The 24,472-nt window shown below is 43.0% G+C and overlaps 3 protein-coding genes and 1 long non-coding RNA gene across 18 annotated transcripts in view; 2 read left to right on the top strand and 2 right to left on the bottom strand.

Moving 5' to 3' along the window:
- The window catches only part of ANKRD6 (ankyrin repeat domain 6), a 195,417-nt gene extending 185,306 nt beyond the window's left edge, over window positions 1-10,111 (top strand). For all 12 annotated transcript variants that reach the window (XM_012444227.3, XM_012444236.3, XM_064360844.1 and 9 more), the window contains 4 exons: window positions 267-419; window positions 3,929-4,042; window positions 5,082-5,208; window positions 6,703-10,111. In XM_012444227.3, the coding sequence (XP_012299650.1) occupies window positions 267-419; window positions 3,929-4,042; window positions 5,082-5,208; window positions 6,703-7,268 (960 nt within the window). In that variant the 3' untranslated portion in view covers window positions 7,269-10,111. The remainder of the gene's footprint in view (window positions 1-266; window positions 420-3,928; window positions 4,043-5,081; window positions 5,209-6,702) is intronic.
- A 2,264-nt stretch (window positions 10,112-12,375) lies between these two features.
- LYRM2 (LYR motif containing 2) lies at window positions 12,376-17,001 on the bottom strand. Of its 2 annotated transcripts, none has more exons than XM_012444224.2 (3): window positions 16,943-17,001; window positions 15,723-15,863; window positions 12,376-15,368 (listed from the first exon to the last, which is right to left on the bottom strand). In XM_012444224.2, exons 1-3 carry the CDS (start codon window positions 16,985-16,987, stop codon window positions 15,288-15,290), a joined length of 267 nt encoding a protein of 88 aa, XP_012299647.1. In that variant the 5' UTR covers window positions 16,988-17,001; the 3' UTR covers window positions 12,376-15,287. The 2 variants fall into 2 exon arrangements, with proteins under 2 accessions (XP_012299647.1, XP_012299648.1); XM_012444225.2 differs by lacking the exon at window positions 16,943-17,001 and adding an exon at window positions 16,553-16,681.
- LOC135268346 (uncharacterized) overlaps window positions 16,828-24,472 on the top strand; it is a 38,339-nt gene continuing 30,694 nt past the window's right edge. Inside the window, exon 1 of one of the 2 annotated variants that reach the window (XR_010336667.1) lies at window positions 16,828-16,911. This is a non-coding gene — a long non-coding RNA (uncharacterized LOC135268346). Of the gene's footprint in view, window positions 16,912-17,101; window positions 17,238-24,472 lie in introns of those variants that run through there. The other variant, XR_010336666.1, reaches the window with a different exon arrangement.
- The window catches only part of MDN1 (midasin AAA ATPase 1), a 168,256-nt gene continuing 165,302 nt past the window's right edge, over window positions 21,519-24,472 (bottom strand). For both annotated transcript variants that reach the window (XM_064360839.1, XM_021665546.2), the window contains exons 101-102: window positions 23,770-23,912; window positions 21,519-22,987 (exon numbers count right to left, since the gene is read on the bottom strand). In XM_064360839.1, the coding sequence (XP_064216909.1) occupies window positions 22,799-22,987; window positions 23,770-23,912 (332 nt within the window). In that variant the 3' untranslated portion in view covers window positions 21,519-22,798. The remainder of the gene's footprint in view (window positions 22,988-23,769; window positions 23,913-24,472) is intronic.

The raw sequence follows: 24,472 nt of genomic DNA, 5'->3' as shown, positions 1-24,472 counted from the left end.
CATCTTCAGGTGACTAGGTATCTTGAGGCCCCAGGGTGTATAAAAGCAGCTTGAGGAGAGGGACCAAATCTTACCCTCTGAATCTTCTTAGTGATTACTGCCCTCAAAGCTTGGCCTATAGGATGCTCCAAAGTTATAACAAGGATGAGCCTGTCTCTTCCATCATCTCTATCCCCTTGTATACTGCCTGGCACATGGTGGATGCTCAAAACATACTTGTTGAGGGAATGAACAAGGGATTAATTCCTTTTTTGTTTCTCTCTTAGGCACCAATAAATGGTTGTCGATGTGAACCTCTTATCAACAAGCTGGAGAATCAGTTGGAGGCTACTGTGGAGGAGATAAAAGCAGAGCTGGGATCGGTTCAGGACAAAATGAATATAAAGCTGGGGCAGATGGAGAATAAGACCCAGCACCAAGTACGTCATAAGACCCAGCCTCCTAATTGCAAGGTGTTCTGGCAGAACATGAACTCAAGAGCAGACTTTGACTTTAGCACACCCTTCTGCTCTGGGAGTGTCCAGTGGGCTGTCAGGGAAGAGCCCTGCTTCTGCTTATGTGATTCTGTTAAAGCACATTTATTTCAGCTTTTTAAAGAACATGTTTAAATTGCTTCTTATTTTAAAAGTAAGATATCCCCATTACAGAGCATTTTTAGACATGAAAATTAGGAAAATAAATCACCCATAATCCCACTGTGCTGAAAAAGCACTATTAATATTTGAGTTTAGGCCAGGAGTGGTAGCTCACACCTGTAATCCCAGCACTTTGGGAGACCAAGGCGGGCAGATCACCTGAGGTCAGGAGTTTGAGACCAGCCTGGCCAATATGGTGAAACCCCGCCTCTACTAAAATTACAAAAATTAGCCTGGTACGGTGGTGCACACCTGTAATCCCAGCTACTCAGGAGGCAGAGGCACGGGAATCACCTGGACCTGGGAGGTGGAGGTTGCAGTGAGTGGAGATTGCACCACTGCACTCCAGCCTGGGCAACAGAGCATGACTCGTCTTAAAAAAAAAAAATTGGGGTTTCTTTTCTTCCAGTCTTTTTATATGTCAGTTTTTGCTACACTCCTTCCCCATTGCATACAAAATTAGAATAATTATGTTTGTAGGGGCTGGGCGCAGTGGCTTATGCCTGTAATCCCAGCACTTTGGGAGGCCGAGGCGGGTGGATCACGAGGTCAGGAGATTGAGACCATCCTGGTCAACATGGTGAAACCCCGTCTCTACTAAAAATACAAAACAAAAAATTAGCTGGGCATGGTGGCGCATGCCTGTAATCCCAGCTACTCAGGAGACTGAGGCAGGAGAATTGCCTGAACCCAGGAGGCGGAGGTTGCAGTGAGCCTAGATCGTGCCATTGCACTCCAGCCTGGGTAACAAAAGCGAAACTCCATCTCCAAAAAAAAAAAAAAGAATAATTATGTTTGTAGTTTTTTTCTTTTCCCAGATTTTTTTTTTTTGAAAGTTGTCAAATATAACAAAAGAGTTCACAGAATAATAGAATAAATCCTCGGATATAATCCCTGCAGTCAGCCAGTTACTATGTTGTTACATTTGCCTTGTGTCTCTCACACATACTTTTTTTTCCTCTTGAACTGTTTCAGATTTAGTTGCAGCCTGTCCTGACAGGGCACCTCTAAATATTTCAGAATGTTTAGAATAACAGTTTCAACTTCATAACAACGATATTGTTTTCACACCTGAGAAAATGTCATCCATTCCATATATATTCAGATTTTCTTAGTTTTCCTAAAATAATATTTTTTATAGCTCTTTTTTTTTTTTGTGATGGCGTCTCACTCTGTCACCCAGGCTATAGTGCAGTGGTGATCTTGGCTAACAACAGCCTCCACCTCCTGGGTTCAAGCGATTCTCCTACGTCAGCCTCCTGAGTAGCTGGGACTAAGGCAGATGTCACCATGCCCAGCTAAGTTTTGTGGTTTTTGGTAGAGTTGAGGTTTCACCATGCTGGCTAGGCTGGTCTCAAACTCCTGGGCTCAAGCAGTCCGCCTGCCTCTACCTCCCAAAGTGCTGGGATTATAGGCATGAGCCACCATGCCCTGCTCTTTTTTTTTTTTTTAAGTTTTTGCCAAATTGATTAAGGACATTTTACTAAGTTTTATTTCCTTGTTTACTGATAAGATTAAACATTTTTTTTTTTTTTTTTGAGACAGAGTTTCGCTCTTGTTACCCAGGCTGGAGTGCAATGGCACCATCTGGGCTCACCGCAACCTCCGCCTCCTGGGTTCAGGCAATTCTCCTACCTCAGCCTCCTGAGTAGCTGGGATTACAGGCATGCGCCACCATGCCCGGCTAATTTTTTGTATTTTTAGTAGAGACGGGGTTTCACCACGTTGACCAGGATGGTCTCGATCTCTTGACCTCGTGATCCACCCGCCTCGGCCTCCCAAAGTGCTGGGATTACAGGCGTGAGCCACCGCGCCCGGCCCAAGATTAAACATTTTTAAGACTTATTTTCTATCCGTATTTTATAGAAAGGCCATTTTAAAAGTCTTTTCTTAGGGCCATCATAGATTTGTGCATACCTTTGTGTGCACAAAACTCTACTTCGCCTAGCCTAAGCTCAAAGAGGAATGAGAGATGAATGCTGGGATACCTTACGGGCCTTGTTTCAGTTCAAGGAAGTGACAGATTGGGATATAGAATCTTAGTCCTCATTCCAAATCACAGAGAAAGGACCCGGGCACTCTTGAGTCAGATGTTCATACCCGAGCCAATCAATATGACCTGTGAACAAAGCAATGTATACCTATGGCTGCTCTTGAAAACAGCCACCTGGAAGAAGAGGTTAAGGGAGGCGGGGGAGAGTAGGCCAATCCTAGAAAACAGGAGGAGCACAGTTCACAGGAAAACATGAGCTGAAAAGAAAAACAGAAGGTGCTCACCACGTCTCCAGAACTGATGCTTATTTTTTCTTAATGTAGAATGCCGCGTATGTCCCTGACAGGAGAGGAGATCACCAGTGAGCCTTCATGGATTGGCTCTTCCTAACAATAGTTCCTTTCATTCTTTGGTCCTTGTCAAAGCAGTGAGTTTGGCCCTTCTAGGTGTGGGGGTCTTACAGGAAATGCTGAGATGAAGGGGACTCCAGAAGGGCATGTGATTGAAAAGTGACAACGCCTTGTTCTCTGAAGCAGTTCTTTTAAGTTCCTTCTACACTCTTCTTACATAGTTTAGCTACTTCCAGTGAAGCACCAAAAAATATTTGCTCACTGGAAAAGCTGGATAAAAGGTCATTTTACTGCCCTGTAGGCAACCACTAACATTTTTGAAAGTCAGGGTTGGGGAAGAGAGTCTCCATAATTTGAGATGTAGTTTTTCCTTACAGTAGTCTGGGAAATAATGTTTTAAGGCCTTCAAGGCCTACATGGGCTCAAGCTGTGTGTTTACTGCATATTCCCATTCTTTTGTTTTTGAGATGGAGTCTTGCTCTGTTACCCAGACTGGAATGCGGTGGTGTGATCTCGGCTCACTGCAACTTCCACCTCCCAGGTTCAAGCAATTCTCCTGCCTTAGCCTCCTGAGTAGCTGGGACTATAGGCACCCACCACCACGCCTGGCTAATTTTTGTATTTTTAGTAGAGATGGAGTTTCACCATGTTGGCCAGGCTGATCTCAAACTCCTGCCCTCAGGTGCTGGGATTATAGCCCACCACGCCTGGCCTGCATATTCATAATCTCTTAAACCTCTTAAACTTTAACAAATGAGATTTTTTTAAAAAAAGAAATATTGGTCTCATAGAAACATGCTCAAGAATTCTGAAAAAGTTCCATGAGTCCTATATGCAAATGGAATCAGATGAGAAGTTGAAGCTGGCATGCAGGGGCTCCTACTTGGTTCCCCTGAGCCCCTCCACAGGAGCTGAGAAACCAGGGCTCACCTGCTCCCCTTGACTCCTAGATGCGTGTTTTGGACAAGCTGATGGTTGAGCGACTCTCTGCAGAGAGGACAGAGTGCCTGAACCGCCTGCAACAGCACTCAGACACAGAGAAGCATGAGGGGGAGAAACGACAGGTAGGAACCAGTATCTGCCAATCCTTAACTTATGATTTACCACGCAGGCCCATTGAGCTCAGGCAGGCCTGACACTGAAAACTCAGAGGCTGAGACTCCCTGAGAGCTTTTGCATTATATAGTGTATCATTTTTATAATCCTGAAATGAGGTTAGTAGAAAAGAACCTGTAGTTCTGTTTATGTCCATGGCAGAGTATGTTGGCAACAGATGAAGACTGACCATGCTGGGGAAGATGCCATTTCTGCCCCAAACTAAGTCCATGTATTGTGCATTTGTTAGGCCATTACAGTTTTAGAACAAGACATAGTTTCTGCCCTCAGGGAGCTTACTGTCTCACCAAGACAATAGACATGTAATGAGTAGAGGTGAGTGTGTGAGAACTCATGCTTCTAAGCAGCCAGAAGTATTTGGTTTGGAAGATTTGGGTAGCTTTGGGTGGTTGAGTTTAAGGTGGCTCTAAGTCACTTAGTGAAGATTGTAGATAGCTCTCTGCTTGGGTGCCTGCTGTAGCCTATAAAAGGGTGGCTTTGGCTGTGTTGCTATAAAGGAATACCTGAGGCTGGGTAATTTATAAAGAAGAGAGTTATTTCACTCATGGTTCTGCAGGCTGTACAAGAAGCATGGTGCCAGCATCTGCATCTGATGAGGGCCTCAGGAAGCTTGGAGCTGGTGTGCACAGATCACCTAGCAAGATAAGAGGCAAGAGAGACAGGAGGGAGGTGTCAACTAGCTCTTTCAAAAACTAATAAAGCAAGAACTCACTAACCATGAGGATAATACCAAGCCAGTCATGAGGCATTCAGCCCCGTGACAAAACACCTCCCATGAGGCCCCACCTCCAACATTGGGGATCAGATTTCAATGAGATTTGGAGGGGTCAGATAACCAAACTATAGCAGTGGGCAAGCCATAACTTCTTGGGTTTGTTAGATGATGTCCTCAACTGTTAGAATTGAAAAGTCCATCTTGCGGCTTTAATTCATAAACCATGTATCAAATTCATTCATTCATTCATTCATTCATTTATTTATTTTAAGATATCCTTGGTGGATGAATTAAAAACCTGGTGCATGTTAAAGATTCAGAATCTGGAGCTGAAGCTTTCTGGAGATTCTAGGGCCTCCAGAGCTAAATCCACACCATCTACTTGCGAGTCCTCTACAGGTAACCCACATACAGAGAGCCCTTTTGTCCAAAAGGAACACAACCAGCAGCTCTTGTTCTCTCCTGCATTGAAAGGCAGTCTGGGCCGGGTACAGTGGCTCACGCCTGTAATCCCAGCATTTGGGGAGGCCAAGGCGGGCGGATCACCTGAGGTTGGGAGTTTGAGACCAGCTTGATCAACATGGAGAAAACTTGTCTCTACTAAAAATACAAAATTAGGTGGGCCTGGTGGCACATGCCTGTCATCACAGCTACTTGGGAGGCTGAGGCAGGAGAATCGCTTGAACCCAGGAGGTGGAGGTTGCAGTGAGCAGAGATCACGCCATTGCACTCCAGCCTGGGCAACAAGAGCAAAATTCCGCCTCAAAATAAATAAATAAATAAAAGGCAGTCCGTATGATAGGACTGTGGGAAACACTGGATGGTAGGGTGCACTCTGTAGGGGCAAGGACTATATTTTACTCATAATCATATACTCAGTTGCTATATAGTAAAAAAGCATTCTCATTTATGTGCTGAAGCTTATTTGAGTAAAGGAATTAGAGAATTGTTGATTGGTGATAACATTGCTTTGAGTACAATATTGATGGTATCAGAGTGGACCCCAAAGATGAGAAGTGATGAAGATCTATCAGCCTCCTCAGCAGGGCTCTACCTCCCGTGCCTTTTGCCTTTTACCCCTTTCTTCTCTTTGATCTGCCTTTTACTTTTGTCCACCTATGCAAATCCTCATTAAACAGCAAGTTCTTACATCGAACTTGCCCCCAGTGCTAGACAGGAAGTGCTTCAAGCACAACATCTTGACATTAGCCACAGTGGTTATACTCAGTGGTAATTTTGAGGACATTCAGAGCCTGGGTAACTAGGCCTCAATGGGAGATTTTGATATAAGTGTTTTTTTTATCACAGGCCATCTCTGGAACTGTGGTTTCATCTTTGTACCAACAACATGGGGAAACATCCCCAGAAAATGTTTCATGCTAAGACTACCCTTGGAGCTTGTCATGGCGCTCTGGGTGTGGAAAATGGGGCCTCCTTTCCAAATTGGAGCTTGGGTCAAGCAATTAGTTATGGAATAGGCCCAGAATTAGAGAATGGGAATACATATTCTCATAGATAAATGTCCAAATCTGCTTTGAGACACTTGGTGAGCTGTATCATCTTTAGGCATCAGGAAACAGGACCCAGAGCCTTCTCAGGTAGATTGAGACAGGATAAAGGAAAAGCCAGCAACTTTTTTGGCTTAAATGATACCAGTGTGGCTAACACAGAATCCATGAAAGCCCTGACAAGCCAAAGTGATCATCAGAGGAGACAAAGTGGAAGGGAGGAACAGAAAAGTGCGAGAAAGCTCACAGGAGACGTTACATGTGGTGGGTGGTGATGGCAAAGGCTGGTGATCTACAGGATCCTTAGGACTCAAATACTGACCCACAGCCACATGACTGTGTGAATGTGGATTTGCTCTCACGTTTGTTTTCCTTCTGAAACCAGGTGTGGATCAGTCAGTGGTGACTGCAGGTCCAGCAGCAACTTCTGACAGCTCCCCTCCAGTGGTTAGGCCCAAGGAAAAGGCCCTCAACTCCACTGCTACCCAGAGACTCCAGCAGGAGCTGTCGTCTTCTGACTGCACAGGCTCCCGACTGAGGAACGTCAAGGTCCAGACAGTCTTGCTACCCCTGAATGAGGCAGGCAGATCTGATCAGCAGGCTGGGCCCTGCGTCAACAGAGGCACTCAAACTAAGAAGTCTGCGAAGAGTGGGCTGACAAGGCATCGCACCCAGCAACCTGCAGCCAGCAGCACCTGTGGGCAGCCGCCACCAGCAGGAGGCGAGCAGACTGGCCCTCACATTCGGGACACCCAAGCTCTGGAGCTTACCCAGTATTTTTTTGAGGCTGTTTCTACCCAGATGGAAAAGTGGTATGAAAGGAAGATTGAAGAAGCACGAAGCCAAGCAAATCAGAAAGCTCAGCAAGACAAGGCTACTTTGAAGGAACACATTAAAAGTTTAGAAGAGGAACTTGCTAAACTAAGGACTAGAGTGCAGAAGGAAAATTAGCACCAATAAAGTGGAAACAAGAAAGGATTCTTGAAGATTTCCAGTTTTGCAACTGCATAGTAGTTATGCCCAAGGAGTCAACTATTGTATATATCGCAGATTTGCCTTTAAAAAAAAATCACTAATTTCTACAGTGTGCCAGATACATGTTTCCTATGCCCGGAAGTTATGAAGGCCTCAACAATTAAACTGAAACCAGGGGAAGTTTGCTTAGTTTTGGGTTTAAGCCTCAGTCCAGGTTCATCTGAAGTTTGAAAGCTCAGATTAAGCAAGCCATGCCAAGAAATCGAATGATGTGTAAGCCTAGACTCTAAAATTCAAGATGTGTGAAATAAGTCAAAACCAAGAAAAACTTAATCCCGTCTGAACTCCAGTAGTCATTCATATAAATTTGAACACACCTGCTGTGCCTAGACAAGTGTCTTTCTCTAAGAGAGCTGTAACTCTGGGATGTGCTAAGTAAACCCTCTTTCTCAAATTCATAATTCTTAAAATGTTGACTATTAACCACATGAAAAGTTACCAGATTGAGGAGACATGTTTTCATGATGACAGAAGATCCAATATATCTTATGATAAAATGTATTGAAAAGTCAGTTTATTTAGATAATGAATAATTAGCTAACAGCTCCGAAAACAATAATGAGATCAAACAAGAAAGATTCAAATTGTTTGATCCTTTCTGTATTTTCAGCCAAAAAATCAATTATAGTGATTTTAAAGCAAGTTAATGGAAAAAACATTCATGTAACAATTACCTGAAAATTTGTAACCTATTCCTAATCAAACCCAATTATATCAGAGTACCTTTCTGAATTTGAGATTATTGCTCTACATTTTATAAAGAATAAGGCTATTTTTTTGAAAGTATTTCATTTTGAATTAAACCGTCGTTAAAGAACCTCAGAACCTTTCTACTGCTTTGCAGTGACTATGTCAAGGCAACATACTCCGTAACAACTTAGGCCTCACTGTTCCCCAGCTTCATGGAGGCCTGAAGACTTTACTTTGCTCCATAATGAAATATAAACGCAGAAACAAAGTTGTAAAAGTAGCTTGGATATGTTGAAACTCTGGACCACTTCTTGTCCTTTGGAATGTGGGATTTATATTCATCTCCTCAATATCCCATGTATGCATAGAAACTTCAGTTCTATTTCTATAAACACAGGAACCTAGTGACTATTGAACATAATTGTGAATAAAATGCTGCTCATTGAGCCAAAGAGAAAAAATGACTTACTGACATGGAGACACCAAGAAAAACAAAGTATTCTTTTATTTCCTTTGTCAAGCTCACAGTTTTGGGGATTTTTTTAATAGTGACAATCCATAGATATAGACATTCCTAAAAGAAAAAAAAAGTAATTCAGTAGATATATGTCACTGTTATAGAACCTGAATATGAAATGAATTTGATGTTTTTGTTTGATTTTGTTGAGACAGTGTCTTGCTCTGTCGCCCGGACTGGAGTGTAGTGGCATGATAACAACTCACTGCAACCTTGTCCTCCCAGGCTCAAGCGATCCTCCTGCCTCAACCTCCCAAGTAGCTGGAACTACAGGCGTGCACCACCATGCCCAGCTAATTTTTTGTAGATATGGGGTCTCACTATATTGCCGAGGCTGAATTTGATGTTATTTCAAGCTGATTTTCATGTGTTTGTGAGCTCGTCTTATTCCTCAACCACTATGCAGACAGACAGTCTTCCCCCAGAGACCACTAGATTGCAGTATAGAGGCACTTCCTCATTTCCCAGTTGTTCCTAATACAGAATTGTAGAGCTGGAGAGTACCTTCAGTTTTCTAAACCTATTCCTAAACAGGATATCACTAACCTCTTTAGAATTATTCCTCAACATACATCAGTTTATTGAGAACTGCCTAATACTCAAAGAAATGAAATCCTGAGTTCAGTAAGCTGTGTTCCAAGCAGGCATTATTTTCACTTACCAAAATATCTCCTATTACCTCAAGGTATCCTTGTTGAGAAATGCCGAAAACTAAATTAAGTATCAAGTCTAGACCATAGAGTGCTTTGGTGGGAGTATTTTGATTATATACCTCCTACCCATCAGAAGCAGGCAGCTAATATTGTGAACTGAGTATTTTTGTCAAAAGTCACAGGGAAGAGACCAGAGAATGAGAAAGGTCAAATGGACCTAGTGTGGCTGACTACATGATCTTGTCTCTTGGAAGTCTGTCGTAGAAGAGAAAACACATAGAAGTGAAGAAACAGAATAGGCTCAGTCAGCATCCTTACCCAGAGATGACAGTATCTCTATTAAGACCAATGCAATACCTTTTCATCTTCAACAAATGTTGTTTAGTCTGTTTTTGATCCTTGGCATTGTCAAAAACTTAACTGCAGGTCCAGTGTATATTTTTCCCTTTTAGCTATCTGCTAAAATGAGTAAATGCCACAACTGTACTTTTCCAAAGAAACAGAACTATTGACAGTGTATAGCCTGTCATGCAGGTCATGGTTCAAACCGAGGCTGAAATTTTCAACAGCTGTGGAAAAAAAAAATAATGTGAAACACAAAAACATTGTACAATGTTAGTGTTTTTTTAAAGAAATTGTTAGTGCATTATTGTATTGAGTATACTAAATATCTGTGACAGAATAAATATATTAGTTCTAATCTTACTTTTGATTTCGGGAGCCCAAAATAGAGTGCTGTTTTCATGGTTAAACCTTGTTTGTGAAGTCAAGTGTTCATGAGGCATGTTATGTGTCTTGTAATCAATATTTTTATCACCTTGAATCTGTGTCTCTTCCAAGCACTAAACTTTAAGATACTGTGGATCTTAAATTCCTTATTAAAAAAACAAAAGTGTGAATACTTTGTTTAGCTTATATTTTCATTTGTTGTGGTTGACCAAAGTTTATGGCTCCTGAGACCCTTCACCCAGCTACACTTTACCTTGTATCTATAAAAGTGTAATTCAGAGGGGCCGGGCGCGGTGGCTCACGCCTGTAATCCCAGCACTTTGGGAGGCCGAGGCGGATGGATCACGAGGTCAACAGATCGAGACCATCCTGGTCAACATGGTGAAACCCCGTCTCTACTAAAAATACAAAAAATTAGCTGGGCATGGTGGCGCATGCCTGTAATCCCAGCTACTCAGGGGGCTGAGGCAGGAGAATTGCCTGAACCCGGGAGACGGAGGTTGCGGTGAGCCGAGATCGCGCCATTGCACTCCAGCCTGGGTAACGAGCGAAACTCCGTCTCAAAAAAAAAAAAAAAAAAGAAAAAAAGTGTAATTCAGAGTACATACATTGGCTATAAAGTCGAGATCAGGTGCCTTTCACCAAAAGCAAAACAAAACTGCTGAAATGTGGCAAGGTTTCTCAGTGCGAGCTTAAATGTTTAAACTGTTGACCATTTGGACAATACTGGACAAAGGGGAGGGACAAAACATCATCTGCAGTAGTTACCAACGTTATACCTTTTGACTAAGTTAATTCTTTTTTTTTTTTTTTGAGACGGAGTTTCGCTCTTGTTACCCAGGCTGGAGTGCAATGGCGCGATCTCGGCTCACCGCAACCTCCGCCTCCTGGGTTCGGGCAATTCTCCTGCCTCAGCCTCCCGAGTAGCTGGGATTACAGGCACGCGCCACCATGCCCAGCTAATTTTTTGTATTTTTAGTAGAGACGGGGTTTCACCATGTTGACCAGGATGGTCTCGATCTGTTGACCTCGTGATCCACCCGCCTCGGCCTCCCAAAGTGCTGGGATTACAGGCATGAGCCGCCGCGCCCGGCCCCTAAGTTAATTCTTAAATGCATTTCTTCTTGTGAAGTGTGGATAATAAAAGCCAAAGACAAAACCAGTTTGAAAAACTACCCTTTTGTATTCTAGAATAACTTTTATGAGTAAGAGTAAAACAGAGATTTTTTTATTTGTAATTTTATTTAAGGAGAAACACTCTTCCCCTTTGGTATGACTACAATAACTATAAACAGCAAGAAATATGTTCTGCTTTCTGTAATTTTAGAAAGTCATTCCAGGCTGGGTGACAGAATGAGGTAAGACTGTGTCTCTTAATTAAAAAAAGAGCTTGGCCGGGTACAGTGGCTCATGCCTGTAATCCCAGCACTTTGGGAGGCTGAGGCGGTTGGATCACAAGGTCAAGAGATCGAGACCATCCTGACCAACACGGTGAAACCCGTCTCTACAAAAATTAGCTGGACATGGTGGCGTGCACCTGTAATCCCAGCTGCTTGGGAGGCTGAGGCAGGAGAATCGCTTGAATCCAGGAGGCAGAGGTTGCAGTGAGCTGAGATAACGCCACTGCATACTCCAGCCTGGTGACAGAGGGAGACTCCATATGAAAAAGGGGAAAAAAAAGCTCACACCTGTAATCCCAGCACTTTGGGCACCGAGGCAGGTGGATTGCTTGAGCCCAGGAACTTGAGACTAGCCTGACAACACAGTGAGATTACCCTCCTCTACAAAAAAAATTTAAGAATTAGCCAGACATGGTGGCACATGCCTGTGGTCCCAGCTACATGAAAGTCTGAAGCAGGTGGATCGGTTGAGCCTGGGAGGTTGAGGCTGCAATAAGCCATGTTCAAGCCACCACACTCCAACCTGTGTGACAGAGACCATGTCTCAAAAAAAAGTCATCTGTGTGTTCCTTACAGGCACATTTATGGTAATGCTTGTACCATGAATTTAAAACTTTTAACTTGATGGCGCATTTTTACTTTTTTTTTTGAGATGGAGTCTCATTGTGGACTCCATCCAGGCTGGAGTGCAGTGGTATGATCTCGGCTCACTGCAACCTCTGCCTCTGCCTGCCAGGTTCAAACTGAGGCAGCCTTCCTGAGTAGCTGGAATTACAGGCATGTGCCACCATGCCCAGCTAATTTTGTATTTTTAGTAGAAACGAGGTTTCACCATGTTGACCAGGCTGGTCTCAAACTTCTGACCTCAAGTGATCCACCCACTTTGGCCTCCCAAAGTGCTGGGACTACAGGCATGAGCCACCATGCCAGGCCCTGATGGCACATTTTAAAAGGGGGAAATAACATGGGCAGTTAATGTTTATATAATAAGTAGCTTTAGCTACTTCTTATGCTACAAAGCTTCTGTATTTAAATTTTTAATATAAAAGGATCGATTTATTGTGGTTCAAATACATAAACTGACATTCAAACATCTTAAACTTTAGGAACAGAAGTTTAACATTCAAACAGAAGTACAGTTTTCAGGAAACATCTAGAAAGTAATTTGTTGTCTAATCCAGAGATGCTTCATGATGAATAAAGTGTGTTTCACCATTTTTTTTTTGTTTTTTTCATTCCTCCATAAAAAACACTGGCAGTTCAATTCAGACCAACTTCATAATGACTGTGCCTCCATACCTGAGAATAAATTGCTAAATAAATCCCCTTAGGTTAACTAACAAGATTGGCCTATAATTCAGAGGAGATAAGCAAAGCATGTAAGTGAACATATTAAATTGTTCTTTAGAGATGAAAGTAAAAGCACATCCATTACAGTAATTTTCGCCTCTGACAGATTATTCAGTTTTCAGTGTTTTAGTTTTTTTGGGGGGGAGGGAGGGTCTTGCTTTGTTCCCAGGCTGAAGTGCAGTGGCATGTTCATGGCTCACTGCAGCCTCAACCTCCTGGGCTAAATGCAATCCTTCCACCTCAGCCTCCTGAGTAGCTGGAATTACAGGCACATGCCATCTTGCCCAGCTAATTTTTTAATGTTTTATAGAGGCAGGGTCCCACTATGTTGCTCAGGCTGTTCTCGAACTCCTGGATTCAAGCGATCCTCCCACTTCAGCCTCCCAAAGCAGGTAAGCCACCATGGCCAGACACATACTTTAAAACAAACAAAAAACTAGGTTTTCTTGGAATCTGTGCTATCTGCCTCTTGCAATGCAAACCACATACGCTCTTTAACGAAAACCTTTCCATGCACACCACTGTTAGGAAGAGCATCATTAAATCACTAATTCCACACCCATAAAAGGATGATTTGAGTTTCAAGATTTTAGATTTACTAGATAGCCTGTATTTGAGTATATCAATCATGCCACTCAAAGAAAAATATTTCCAAAGTGTTCTCTGTTCAGAAGCATCACAAATGCTCCTCCTGTTTTTCAGATCATTTTGCAATAAGTTTACTAATACTTATCTACATAAAAACCTGAAAATTGGCTCAAGCAAGCATTCTGAATTAGTAGATTACTCCCATAGAACAGTATTCAGAATTATTGTCTTGTGGGCTCTGAAGCTCAGGGAGGTAGTAGAGGTGGACCCTGATAGTCCAGGTCATCAATATCCACATTGAGTTTATGCCTCTCCTCAGGCGCAGTCCAGTACTGGACACCATTTATCATTCTGCAAAATGATGTCTATATCTTTCAGGTGCTGGTCAGATTCTTAGATTAGCTTCTTAGCTCTGTTCTGTTGATGAACAGACGACTTCAGTTTTCAGAACTGATTCCAGCATCTTCCACAAGCTTTCACTTTCACATCTTTCACTGAGTTATAAATTTGGTTTCCTTCAAAAGTGCTCCAAAGTCAACTTTGGTTATAATGTATTTATCTCTGACATATTCTTCAAATTCTCTGTTTTTTCCTGTCATTTGAGAACTGCACCCAGAATTTTAATTTTTTTTACTTCTTCTACGTGTATGTTAAGGTACTCACAGAAGTTTCATCCAGAAGTCTTCCCTCTTCTTTCTGGTAAGTGCTTCAATGTGCTCATTAAGCTTCTCCTTCCCTTCCCTTTCCAACTGGGATCTAGATTCCCAGTGGTGATCTTTTTGACAAGTCCTCTATCAAACCACAACACATGTGAAGAACATATCCGAACAACCCTCAGGGATAATACAGGATTTTTCAAGAAAGTTCCAGGGTATCTCCTGATGTCAGTATACTCTCAGTCCTACACCTAAGAGTTGTTTTTTATAACAGCTTTATTGAGATACAATTCATATCTTAATTTAAAATGTAAAATTCAGTGGATTTGAGTATGTTCAGAGTTGTGCAACCTACACCACAAGCTAACTATAGGATATTTTCATCACCCTGAAAAGAAACCTTACACCCATTAGCAGTTACTCCATTCTACCTACAGCCAGCCTAGGCAACCACTAATCTTTCCACCTATTCTGGACATTTCATTTAAATGGAATCATGTGATCTTTTGTGACTGGCTTCTTTCACTTAACGTTTTCAAGGTTTATCCATGATTAGCATATATCAGTCCTTTGTTTCTTTTTACTGCCAAATAATGGTTATGGGCCTAGGGGTAGAATTGCTAAATCACACAGCAGCTCTGTTTCATCTTTTGAGGAACTGACAGTCTGTTTCCTGAAGTGGATGCACCATTTTACATTCCCACCAGCAATGTAAGAGGGTTCCAATTTCTGCACATCTTCAACACTTGTTATTATTTTTCTTTTTAATTACAGCCATTCTAGTGAATGAAGTGATAACTCATAGTTGTGTGTTTTCTTTTTTTTTTTTTGGAGATGGAATCTCACTCTGTCAGCCAGGCTGGAGTGCAATGGCATGATCTCAGCTCACTGTAACCTCTGCTTCCTGGGTTCAAGTGATTCTCCTGCCTCAGCCTCCCATGTAGCTGGGACTACTGGCATGTATCACCACGCCACGCTAATTTTTGTACTTTTAGTAGAGATAAGGTTTCGCCATGTTGGCCAGGCTGGTCTCTAACTCCTGACCTCCAGTCATCCACCTACCTTGGCCTCGTAAAGTACTGGGATTGCAAGCATGAGCTACTGCACCCCGCCTCTTGGTTTTGATTTACACTTCCCTAATGATTATGTCCAGCATCTTCTCATGTGCTAACTAGCCATTTGTTAGTGGTTTTGCTTCTTTTAAAAACTTCGGAGACATCCATAAACATTTTCAAAATGCAGCAAATACTGTACATACAAATAGTAAGACTGGGCTTTGTGCTGTCCATCATTAATCCTAAATGCAATAAAACACATAGAGACTTTGAAAATCCTTCAGAATAATGCTATAGTTAAGATTTTGCTAAAGCAAGTGTTTTTTCTAACTCTTTGAGCTGCATATTGCCTTGAGTAATCATCATCCGGATTGTGTCCTGTAGAATAAAGTAAAATCTGGTTACTGTTTTACCTGGTTAAACAAGGTATAGCTATACCATTTTATTTGTTAAAATCAAGAACCAATACTAGGTATTGGAACTGCTGCCTCCCCCCAAAAGATTTCCACATATATAATACATAACATAAAAGTCAAGTGATGATGTTGAAGAGTACAGATACAGCAATATTAAATTTTAAAATATCATTTAAAATCGGTAACATTACAAGCAATGATAAAGCTATGCCAGCTCGGTGGCATTATATTCCAAGATGTCTGCTAAACTTAAAAAAAAAATTCACTGGACAATTAAAAGAATTAGGGTCTGTCCTCACCATGATTTTGTTCTCACCTCTTCGGTGGCACTTTTGTTTCTTTTGAATTCTTCCCTTGCCCAATCCTTCAGGTATTTGCGATCAGAATCATTTGGAACTTGCCGAATTGTTTGCAAAATCCTTCTGTAGAGGAGAAGAACTTGTTGCCTTCTTATGAACTGTAAAAGAGAGGAGAAATAGCAATTACTACTGCACAATCGCCAGCCTGGAAGGTTCTATTTCAGCAAACAAACTGTAACCAGACTCCTTCTCATTGGTCAATTTCGAAAAAGGCAAAGACATTTTTTTTTCTTTTTTTTTTTTTGCCAGGTGCAGTGACTCAGGCCTGTAATCCCAGGACTTTAGGAGACCGAGATGGGAGGATCACCTGAGCCCAGGAGGTGTAAGGTGCGGTAAGCCTTGATTGCTCCCCTGCACTCAGCCTGGGCGAGAGTGAGGCCCTGTCTCAAAAACATGTTTTAAAGAAAGCATCACGAGGTTCATCTGATCTTTTTGCTTACTCCTCTGTGAAACCTAAGAACGATTAAAAAAATCGGCCAGGCCTGGTGGCTCATGCCTATAATCCCAGCACTTTGGGAGGCCGAGGTGGGCGGATCATGAGGTCAGGAGTTTGAGACCAGCCTAACCAACATGGTGAAACCCCGTCTCTACTAAAAATACAAAAATTAGCTGGGCGTGGTGGCGCGCGCCTGTAATCCCAGCTACTCAGGAGGCTGAGGCAGGAGAATAGCTTGAACCCGGGAGGCGGAAGTTGCAGTGAGCCGAGATCTGGCTACTGCACTCCAGCCTGGGCGACAGAGTGAGACTCTGTCTCTACACACACACACAAAAATCAGGAGCTGACTACCGGGCTGAAAAGGGCTGCCGGTCTCCTAGAAGTTGTCATCACGACGACAGCACTTTTTCTAAATTAACAGTTGTTCAAATCTTTGGTAATCTCATTTGCCGTTTGCCACAGCTCAGTGCAACTAACAGCTGCACTGAGTAGCAGGGGCGCCGGTACTTGAGGAAATCAAGCACCTGGCGCACCTGACGCGACCACACCAAACCGAGTAAGCGGTTCTTGCCTCCCATCGGCCTCCTCGGCGCGAAGCCCCGCCCCGCAGGCGTCGGGCTATTATCAGAGGGCGCGCGCGCCGCGTCAGGATCCCGGAACGCGCCCCGTTGGATGGAGGGTAGATGGAGAATCCAGACCCTGAGACCCAGGTAAGCTGCTCTGGAGGGCAGAGAACCGCACCTGCTTTAATGTTAGAGTCGCTGCGGGTAAGCGGGAAGCGGCCATGTCCGCCAGCTGTCTGCCGGAGCCTCAGCGCGCAGGAGCGGAAGTGGGGGGGCGTTCCGACCAAGGGGTGTGGCGAGCCTGATTTCCTGGGAGACGGGCGGCAGGTTTGTCACTGACTGAGAGCGCGAGGTCTCGGGACTGAGGCCCTAGGGTTTGGAGCAGGTTATGGGCTCCGCTGGCTGAAGTTTGCTCGTCGGCAAAATGGGATAGCAGTGCCTCATAGGGTCGTTGTGATGACGAAAGAAGAAAGGTAGGGCACTTAGCACGGTTCTTGGTAAAGAGAGTTCATCAAATGAAAGTGAAGGAGGTCGGGCGCGGCGGTTCGGGTCTGCAATTCCAAGCACTTTGGGAGGCCGAGGCGGGGAGATTACCTGAGGTCAAGAGTTCGAGACCAGACTGGCTACCATGGTGAAAACCCGTTTTTACCAAAAAATGTAAAAACCAGCCCGGCGTGGTGGCGGATGCCTGTAATCCCAGCACCTCGGGAGGCTGAGGCAGGAGAATCGTTTGAACCCGGGAGTGGAGGTTGCAGTGAGCCGAGATTGCGCCAGCCTGGGCGACAGAGCGAGACTATGCCTCGGAAAAAAAAAAAGGGTTTTTGTTTTTTTTTGTGTGGGCAAAGAGGAGAAAAAGTATTTGAATGTTCTTTTGGCAGTACTTCATTTGATCCCACTTGGCACAAGTCTTGAGAAAGCAGAACAGAGGCTGACTCGGCCTCTAGAGGCGTGTCTGAGGGACAGGGGTTGTGGTGGTGAGAAAGGAAGGATTTGGCAATATGAATAGCCTTGGAGTGCATCTCTCTCTCTCTCTTTTTCGTCCTGTTCTTTTCTAATACAAGCGTTTTCCCGGAGCGGTGACTTTCATGATCCTTTGAAACAAAGCTTTGAATGGCTGCCCCACTGCGGGGTTTTTTGTTTTGTTACTGAGACGAAGTCTTGCTCTGTTACTCAGGCTGGAGTGCAGTGGCGCTACCTTGGCCTACTGCAACCTTTGTCTCCTGAGTTCAAGCGATTCTCCTTCGTCAGCCTCCTGGAGTAGCTGGGATTACAGGCGTGCGCCACCGCACTCGGCTAATTTTTTTGTACTTTTAGTAGAGACGGGGTTTCACCATGTTGGTCAGGCTGGCCTTGAACTCCTGACCTCGTGACCCGCCTCCCAAAATGCTGGGATTACAGGCCTGAGCCACCGCGCCTGGCCCCCACTGCAGTTTTAAGGGGGGCCTCATAAGGAGGAGCAGAACCCTCCCTAAGCTTTTGCTTTTCTTTCCTTATAACTGTTTCATCTTTCCCACAATACACACCACATGCCTTTAGGTTAAGTCACTAAAAGTGGAGTTAGCAAACCTTTGCCATTATTAATTTTCCAAATAGTGTTGTATCAAATTAAAATAGTACCAAAAGTGTTCATTCAATTGCTATTTACTGAGTACTTGCTTGCCTGCCTGTTGGCATCCTGGGGCTCCCTATTCCTAGCTGTGTTCTGGCTATTTACCCTCTCCTGGCCTGTTACCTCCCCTGTAAAGTGAAATACAGCATCTACCTCAGTTGTGTATCTGTAATGAACTGAGAACAGGACCTGGCACACATATGAACTCTAATCATTGCTCTTTTGAACTTCACCAGGCATTGTAATAATATATTTGTCAAACTTTGTCTAATACATTAGCATTGATAGTTCATTGCTAACTTTTAAAAAGTATGAGTGAAGTTAAATACCCCTTGCCATTTTTAGTTATTCTGATTTTGTGAATTGTTCATGACTTGGGTCTGTTTATGATGAGGACTTTTATTCTTTTATATGGGCTCTGTTTTGTTTTTGTCATTTCTTTATACATACAGAAATTTTATCTATACAATCACATGTATTTTTGTGCCTTTTGAGGCTTTTCATTTCCCATTCAGACCTTTGTAATTCATTTTTTAAAGTTTTCATTATTTTTAAAATATTTATTCCATCTAGAATTTAGTTTGGTTTACAGCATCATGTGGATCTAATTTCTTTTCTAGATGTTAAGCTGTATCAGTATCATTTATTATATAATTCACTTTTTCCTGGGCTTATGATGGATGTCTTTTTGACTGTATGGCAAATTCATTTAGGGTCTGTGTAATCCAGAATTGTTTCATATTAGAGGGGTTAAGTTTTTGATTTTTGTTTTATACATATGTTTTTATTATCTGGCAAAACTAGTTTCTTGTTAAAAAAAATGTTAGTATTGTTCTCTATAACACTTAGAAATGTTTTGTATAATTTCCCTCCAAATCATCTTGTTATCTTGATTGGAATTTTGAAATAGTGTTGAATCTATAAATTAATATGTGAGAAAACACATTTTTACATTATTTCCTCTTCCCATCAAGAGACACTCAGGCCGGGCGCGGTGGCTCAGGCCTGTAATCCCAGCACTTTGGGAGGCCGAGGCAGGTGGATCACCTGAGGTCAGGAGTTCGAGACCAGCCTGCCCAACATGGCGAAACCCTGTCTCTACTAAAAATACAAAAGATTAGCTGGGACTGGTGGTGCACACCTGTAGTCCCAGCTATTCGGGAGGCTAAGGCAGGAGAATTGCTTGAACCTGGGAGACGGAGGTTGCAGTGAGCAGAGATCACACCATTGCACTCCAGCCTGGGCAACAAGAGCAAATCTCCATTAAAAGAAAAACAATAAACTCATGCTAGACACTGGCAATGCTGTCATAAGTCACATATGCTCTTTGCTTGGACTTACGCTTTGGGCAGGAAAATCCCTTAAGTTCAATATAGTGCTAACAAATAATGTTGCGGTTCATACTGTGGGAAATCATTCTTCCTGGAGGGCTTGTCTGAGCTAGGTATTTGCCAGAAAAGCAAAGTCAGTAAGAAGATTCCAGACAACACATGGAACACTGGCAGGGATACTGGGAGAGAAGGGACAGAAGGGTCAGGCAAGAGCCTCATAGGTCACGTGAAGAAGCTGGAGTATTACCCTGTTCACAACGGGGAGCTTTGAAGGGATTTTCAGCTAGAGAACTTTTAGAAAGATCTTGGATGTTATATGTAGGATGAAGCGAAGCAAGCAAAAACAAGTTACTGGTCAGGATACCACTGCAAGAGTCCCTGCTAGAGATTAAAAGAGCCCCAGTCACAATGGAATGGGGGCGGAGGGGGTGCGCAATAGGATAGGATGTCCCGAAGTCAGACTGGACAAGATGATTAATTTGATTGGGGTATGGATAGAAATGGAGAAGGAAGTAAAGCAGATGTATAGGTTAAGCTCCAAGTTTGTGAACAGGGTGGTTGTTGGAATGGTCATTGCATATGGGAATGTTGAAGGAACGTTTGGGATAGGGGAATTAGAATAGAGTGACATTTTGAATGTGATGCATTTGAAGAGTCTGTTGCCTAAATACAGCTCCAACAGATGTCTGAATATAATTGAGAATACCAAAGAGTAGACTTCCTGGACCCCTGGATGGAGAATTTTAGTCTTTTTGCTTCAATGATGGTTGAGGCCATGGGAGTGCCATGGGAGTGGTGAAGTTGTCCAAAGTGAGATTTTGTTGTTGTTCAGAGTCTTGCTCTGTCACCGAGGCTGGAGTGCAGTGGTGTGATCTCAGTTCGCTGCAACCTGTGCCTCCTGGTTCAAGTAGTTCTCTGGCCTCAGCCTTCCCAGTAGCTTGGGATTACAGGCACGCACTACCACACCCAGCTAATTTTTTGTATTTTTAGTAGAGACGGGGTTCACCATATTGGCCAGGCTGGTCTCAAACTCCTGACCTCAAGGGATCCACCCGCCTCTGCCTTCCAAAGTGTTGGGATTATAGGGGTGAGGCACCCCGCCCAGCCCCAAAGTGAGATTTTTAAGATGCCATGGCGGACATTTGTGTTCTGCTGTCCATTCGTTAAATATCAGAACTTACCTATTTGGCCAAGGCCTGGGGGGATGGGCAGGATGGCACAAATGTGAACTATCAACATGATAGGTTAATTTATCACTACTCCTGCAAGCCCTGTTGGGAGCACAAGTTGAAAATGGCACTCTTGGGTTCCTGCTTCCTGGAATTCCTACTGTCCCTGATCTCATGAGCTAACCCAGGGCCAAGGGAATCACTCTGGGCACTCCAGTTTGGGAGTTCTATCTAAGATGGAGCTTCCAAAGGCAGATATAATAGACTGCAGCATTGTCATAGTATTGGTGTCTTTCCCTCCCAGACTCAACCCTACTGGAAGATTAAACTGCCTGCCCCATGGAGGACTTTAGCCAATGAAATGTGAGTGGATGTGACATCACTTATGGAGGAGAATCTTTACAAGCCATTGCACGGCCCTATCAACTCACCCTTTTCATTCTGCCGCAAAGCCAGCATATTATAGCTCACCCTACCATGGACATAAATGCAAATGAGAAATCAACCCTTGTAGTAAGAACAACATTGAAGTTGGAGGTCATGTTAGCACAGCATTAACTACTAACAGCTTACTGATCCAGCAGAGATCAATCTCCTAGCATACCTTTTACAATCCTGTCATCTTCCATTAAGAATAGTCACAAATTATATCAACAGTGGTATATGTTTTAATAGTTCTCAGAATATAAGCTGCATAGCTTTTTAGAATAAAAAATAATGATATAACTTCAGGTACATGCTTTGGGACACACTTGGTTAAACAAACAACAAGCAATCTGTGTCTTTGATGACCACCTCAAAAGGGTGGCAGACTTCACAGTGTAACTTGGAAACAGACAGGGAGATAGATAGATGATTACATCATGACATACTGCCTACAAAAGAACATTCTGACAGATCATTAAGTAGAACAGAGCACACAGTTTCAAGTATTCAAGCACTGCTTTCTGGCCAAGTAAAAACTGCCTAAAAATCAGTTTCTTTTGACTGGAAAAAATAGATGGAGCTGCTGAGTTCTTCTGGATACAGTGTTTCTTTCCCAGAATGAAACTGGCTCAGTCCAGCTTGAAAGCAGTGTGAGGAATGACTCTTCCCTTTAACCATTAAAGAAAAAAAAAAAAATGAACTAAACAAATAAATTACTACAACAACAGGGACCATGGCACTAAATGAAATAAAGGGGCAATCATCTTTCCATCATTGCATAGTCTCCCGAAGCAGCACATGTGAAAGAGGATACTGAAAAGCCACTTTGTGTTTACACAGCCCAAGGATCGTTTTTATGGATTACTTGGACTTCTAATAATGTCCGGTTGCTTTATGAGAACACACACACACACACCCCACACTCTTCCTACCCTCTAAGAGAAGGTAGTTCCTTTCCCAGTAAGAAAACAACACACCCTCATACTCTCCAGAAACTGCAGCTGTCTCAGCCACTTGACAGCTTTTGGGTACACATTGTGGGCTTGGCAAGGCAGAGCTTAGAGCAGGGTCAAAAGGGCAGCTAGCTCCCCTTAATCCTTTATACAAAGGACTGTCAGAATCCCATGCTCCTGGCAGCATCTCCTCAAGGCACAGGTGCCCAGGTCCCCTGCAAAGGAAAACAGGCAGCTGGGCTCCAACGGTGGGGTATGACCTCCTCCCAGGCCAGGGCTTCCAAGCCCACTGCAGCAGCAGGCGTCTGAACTCGTATCTCTTCCAGTTACCAGTTCAGGCGGCTGCTGCTTCCAAGTTTGTTGTAAAAACCTTAGCCCAGGCAAAGCAGGGAGCCAGAGAGCGTTCTATAGGCTGTAAGATCATGTTGTAAAATAAAAATATATATTACAATAAAATTTTTTGTAGTTGTCCAAAAGGGAGCACCTGGGTAAGGAACGTGACCTTCTGACCACGGTTAAGTCCCATTTTGGACTCTTCTTTCTGTTCTATGGGTGATCAGAGGCTGTCACCAACTCAAACCACTGTCTGAGGGCATCACTGAGTGTCTCAGGAAGTGCGTTTACGTCTCGTAGAATGATATAGTATGGGAATGGGAACTCTTCCATGTAGGATCGGATTTCAGGCATCTCTCCAGGTCCTTTAAATATTGGTACTTTAATGTCCAAGATAGAATCCTGTCAACAAAAGGCATTTTGAAATGAGGAGGTAGCGATTAAAGCAGCATCCTTAGCTAGCTCTTTTGCTGACAACTTTTGTGTCTCCTCCTGTGTCTTATTCCTGCATATGAACCTAGCTTTTATTACTAAGTAAAAGAGAATTTTCAGAACTCTACTAAGGAGGTAGATCTCTTTTTTAGTGCCCTTCGAGGAGGAGGGACACTGATGAAAAAAAGGAAAAGGGATAGATAGAAAAATCTACTTTCCCTACAGTGGTGTTTCCCCATTGTCTACTTGGAATCAATCACATTAAATCTTTACTTTGCTATCAAGGCCTTAATGTGACCTGCAGACACAGTGCTTCCCTGGAATAGAACTGCCCTGTCGGCATATTTCGCTAAGATGATTGATGCTTCCTGCTGTGAGGAGGGCTGCTGAGACATAAGTGTAGAAACACCTGATCTCCATTTCAAAGTTGTCAGTAGCCATTATCAAGGCTGTAATACCTGTACTAACTTTGCATAGAAGAAAAAGACGACCCAAGAGGATGGTCATTCTGAAATCTTGGCTCTCCCACTCATTACCTAACCTCTATGTGTTTCAGTTTTTCAGTGTGAAGTGGGAATCATGATCCCTACCTCACTGGTTTATTGCAAAGATTAATTGAGTGCCTATAATGGTACTATGAATGCTGGGAGTTCTCAGTATGTCTGAGTGATCCAGACCATAATGCAGATTGAACAGGTTGAAGGGAATCCCCACTTTATCTCCCGAAGAGATGGCTTTTAGTAGTCACTCACCCGTGAACTGGGATTGTCCAATACAACAAAGATGACAAAGATGTTCGCATTCCGGGCAGCCTGAACTGCGGCCAGGACTCTTTCTTTGCCCTCAAGGAAAAGGCCTCGCCCATCAGAGACTACCAGGAGGAGTTGTGCAGTTTCTGTAGACCATATAAGAGGAAGCAAGGGAATAAAATGAACATCCATTTTTAATAACTCAAACTATCCAAAGTAGGACATATTAGTGTAGGCTTTCTCTGTACTATTAAAGCTAGACAGACCTCTAAAGCTGATGAATTCTAGGCACAAACATAAGGGACCTCTGATGAGATCTATCCCTTAGGATGCTTGAGTCAGAGACAAGGCATAATAAGGGATACTAAGTAAGCTTCTGTCAGTACAGCAGAGTTTCTCAATAGTGCTTTAGGAAATGTTAAGTTCAGCTCAACGTCAATTACAGAGCAACATACTGTAGATGAGAATTAAAACACTTGTTTATGGCTATTAATTTTAAAAATGATAGTATCAAGTAGGCCATTAGAAGAAAGTACCCAAATCAGAAACCTGGAACTATGTCTTCCAAAGTTCTGTCATCACATGTAATAATCACCTTCAGATTTCTGTTAATTCCTTGTACCTAATTTCTGTATTTTTTTCCCCTTGAAATTTGACTTGTTTAAACAAAAACAAATAGAAAGGAACCACTCAACAGTGAATAAGA

This window comes from Aotus nancymaae, unplaced genomic scaffold, assembly GCF_030222135.1.
Source record: "Aotus nancymaae isolate 86718 unplaced genomic scaffold, 86718_ANA_hifiasm-v0.15.2.pri h1tg000040l, whole genome shotgun sequence".
Lineage (NCBI taxonomy): Eukaryota > Metazoa > Chordata > Mammalia > Primates > Aotidae > Aotus > Aotus nancymaae.
Note: the sequence above shows the minus strand (reverse complement) of the source record. Positions and strands in the feature narration are given on the sequence as shown.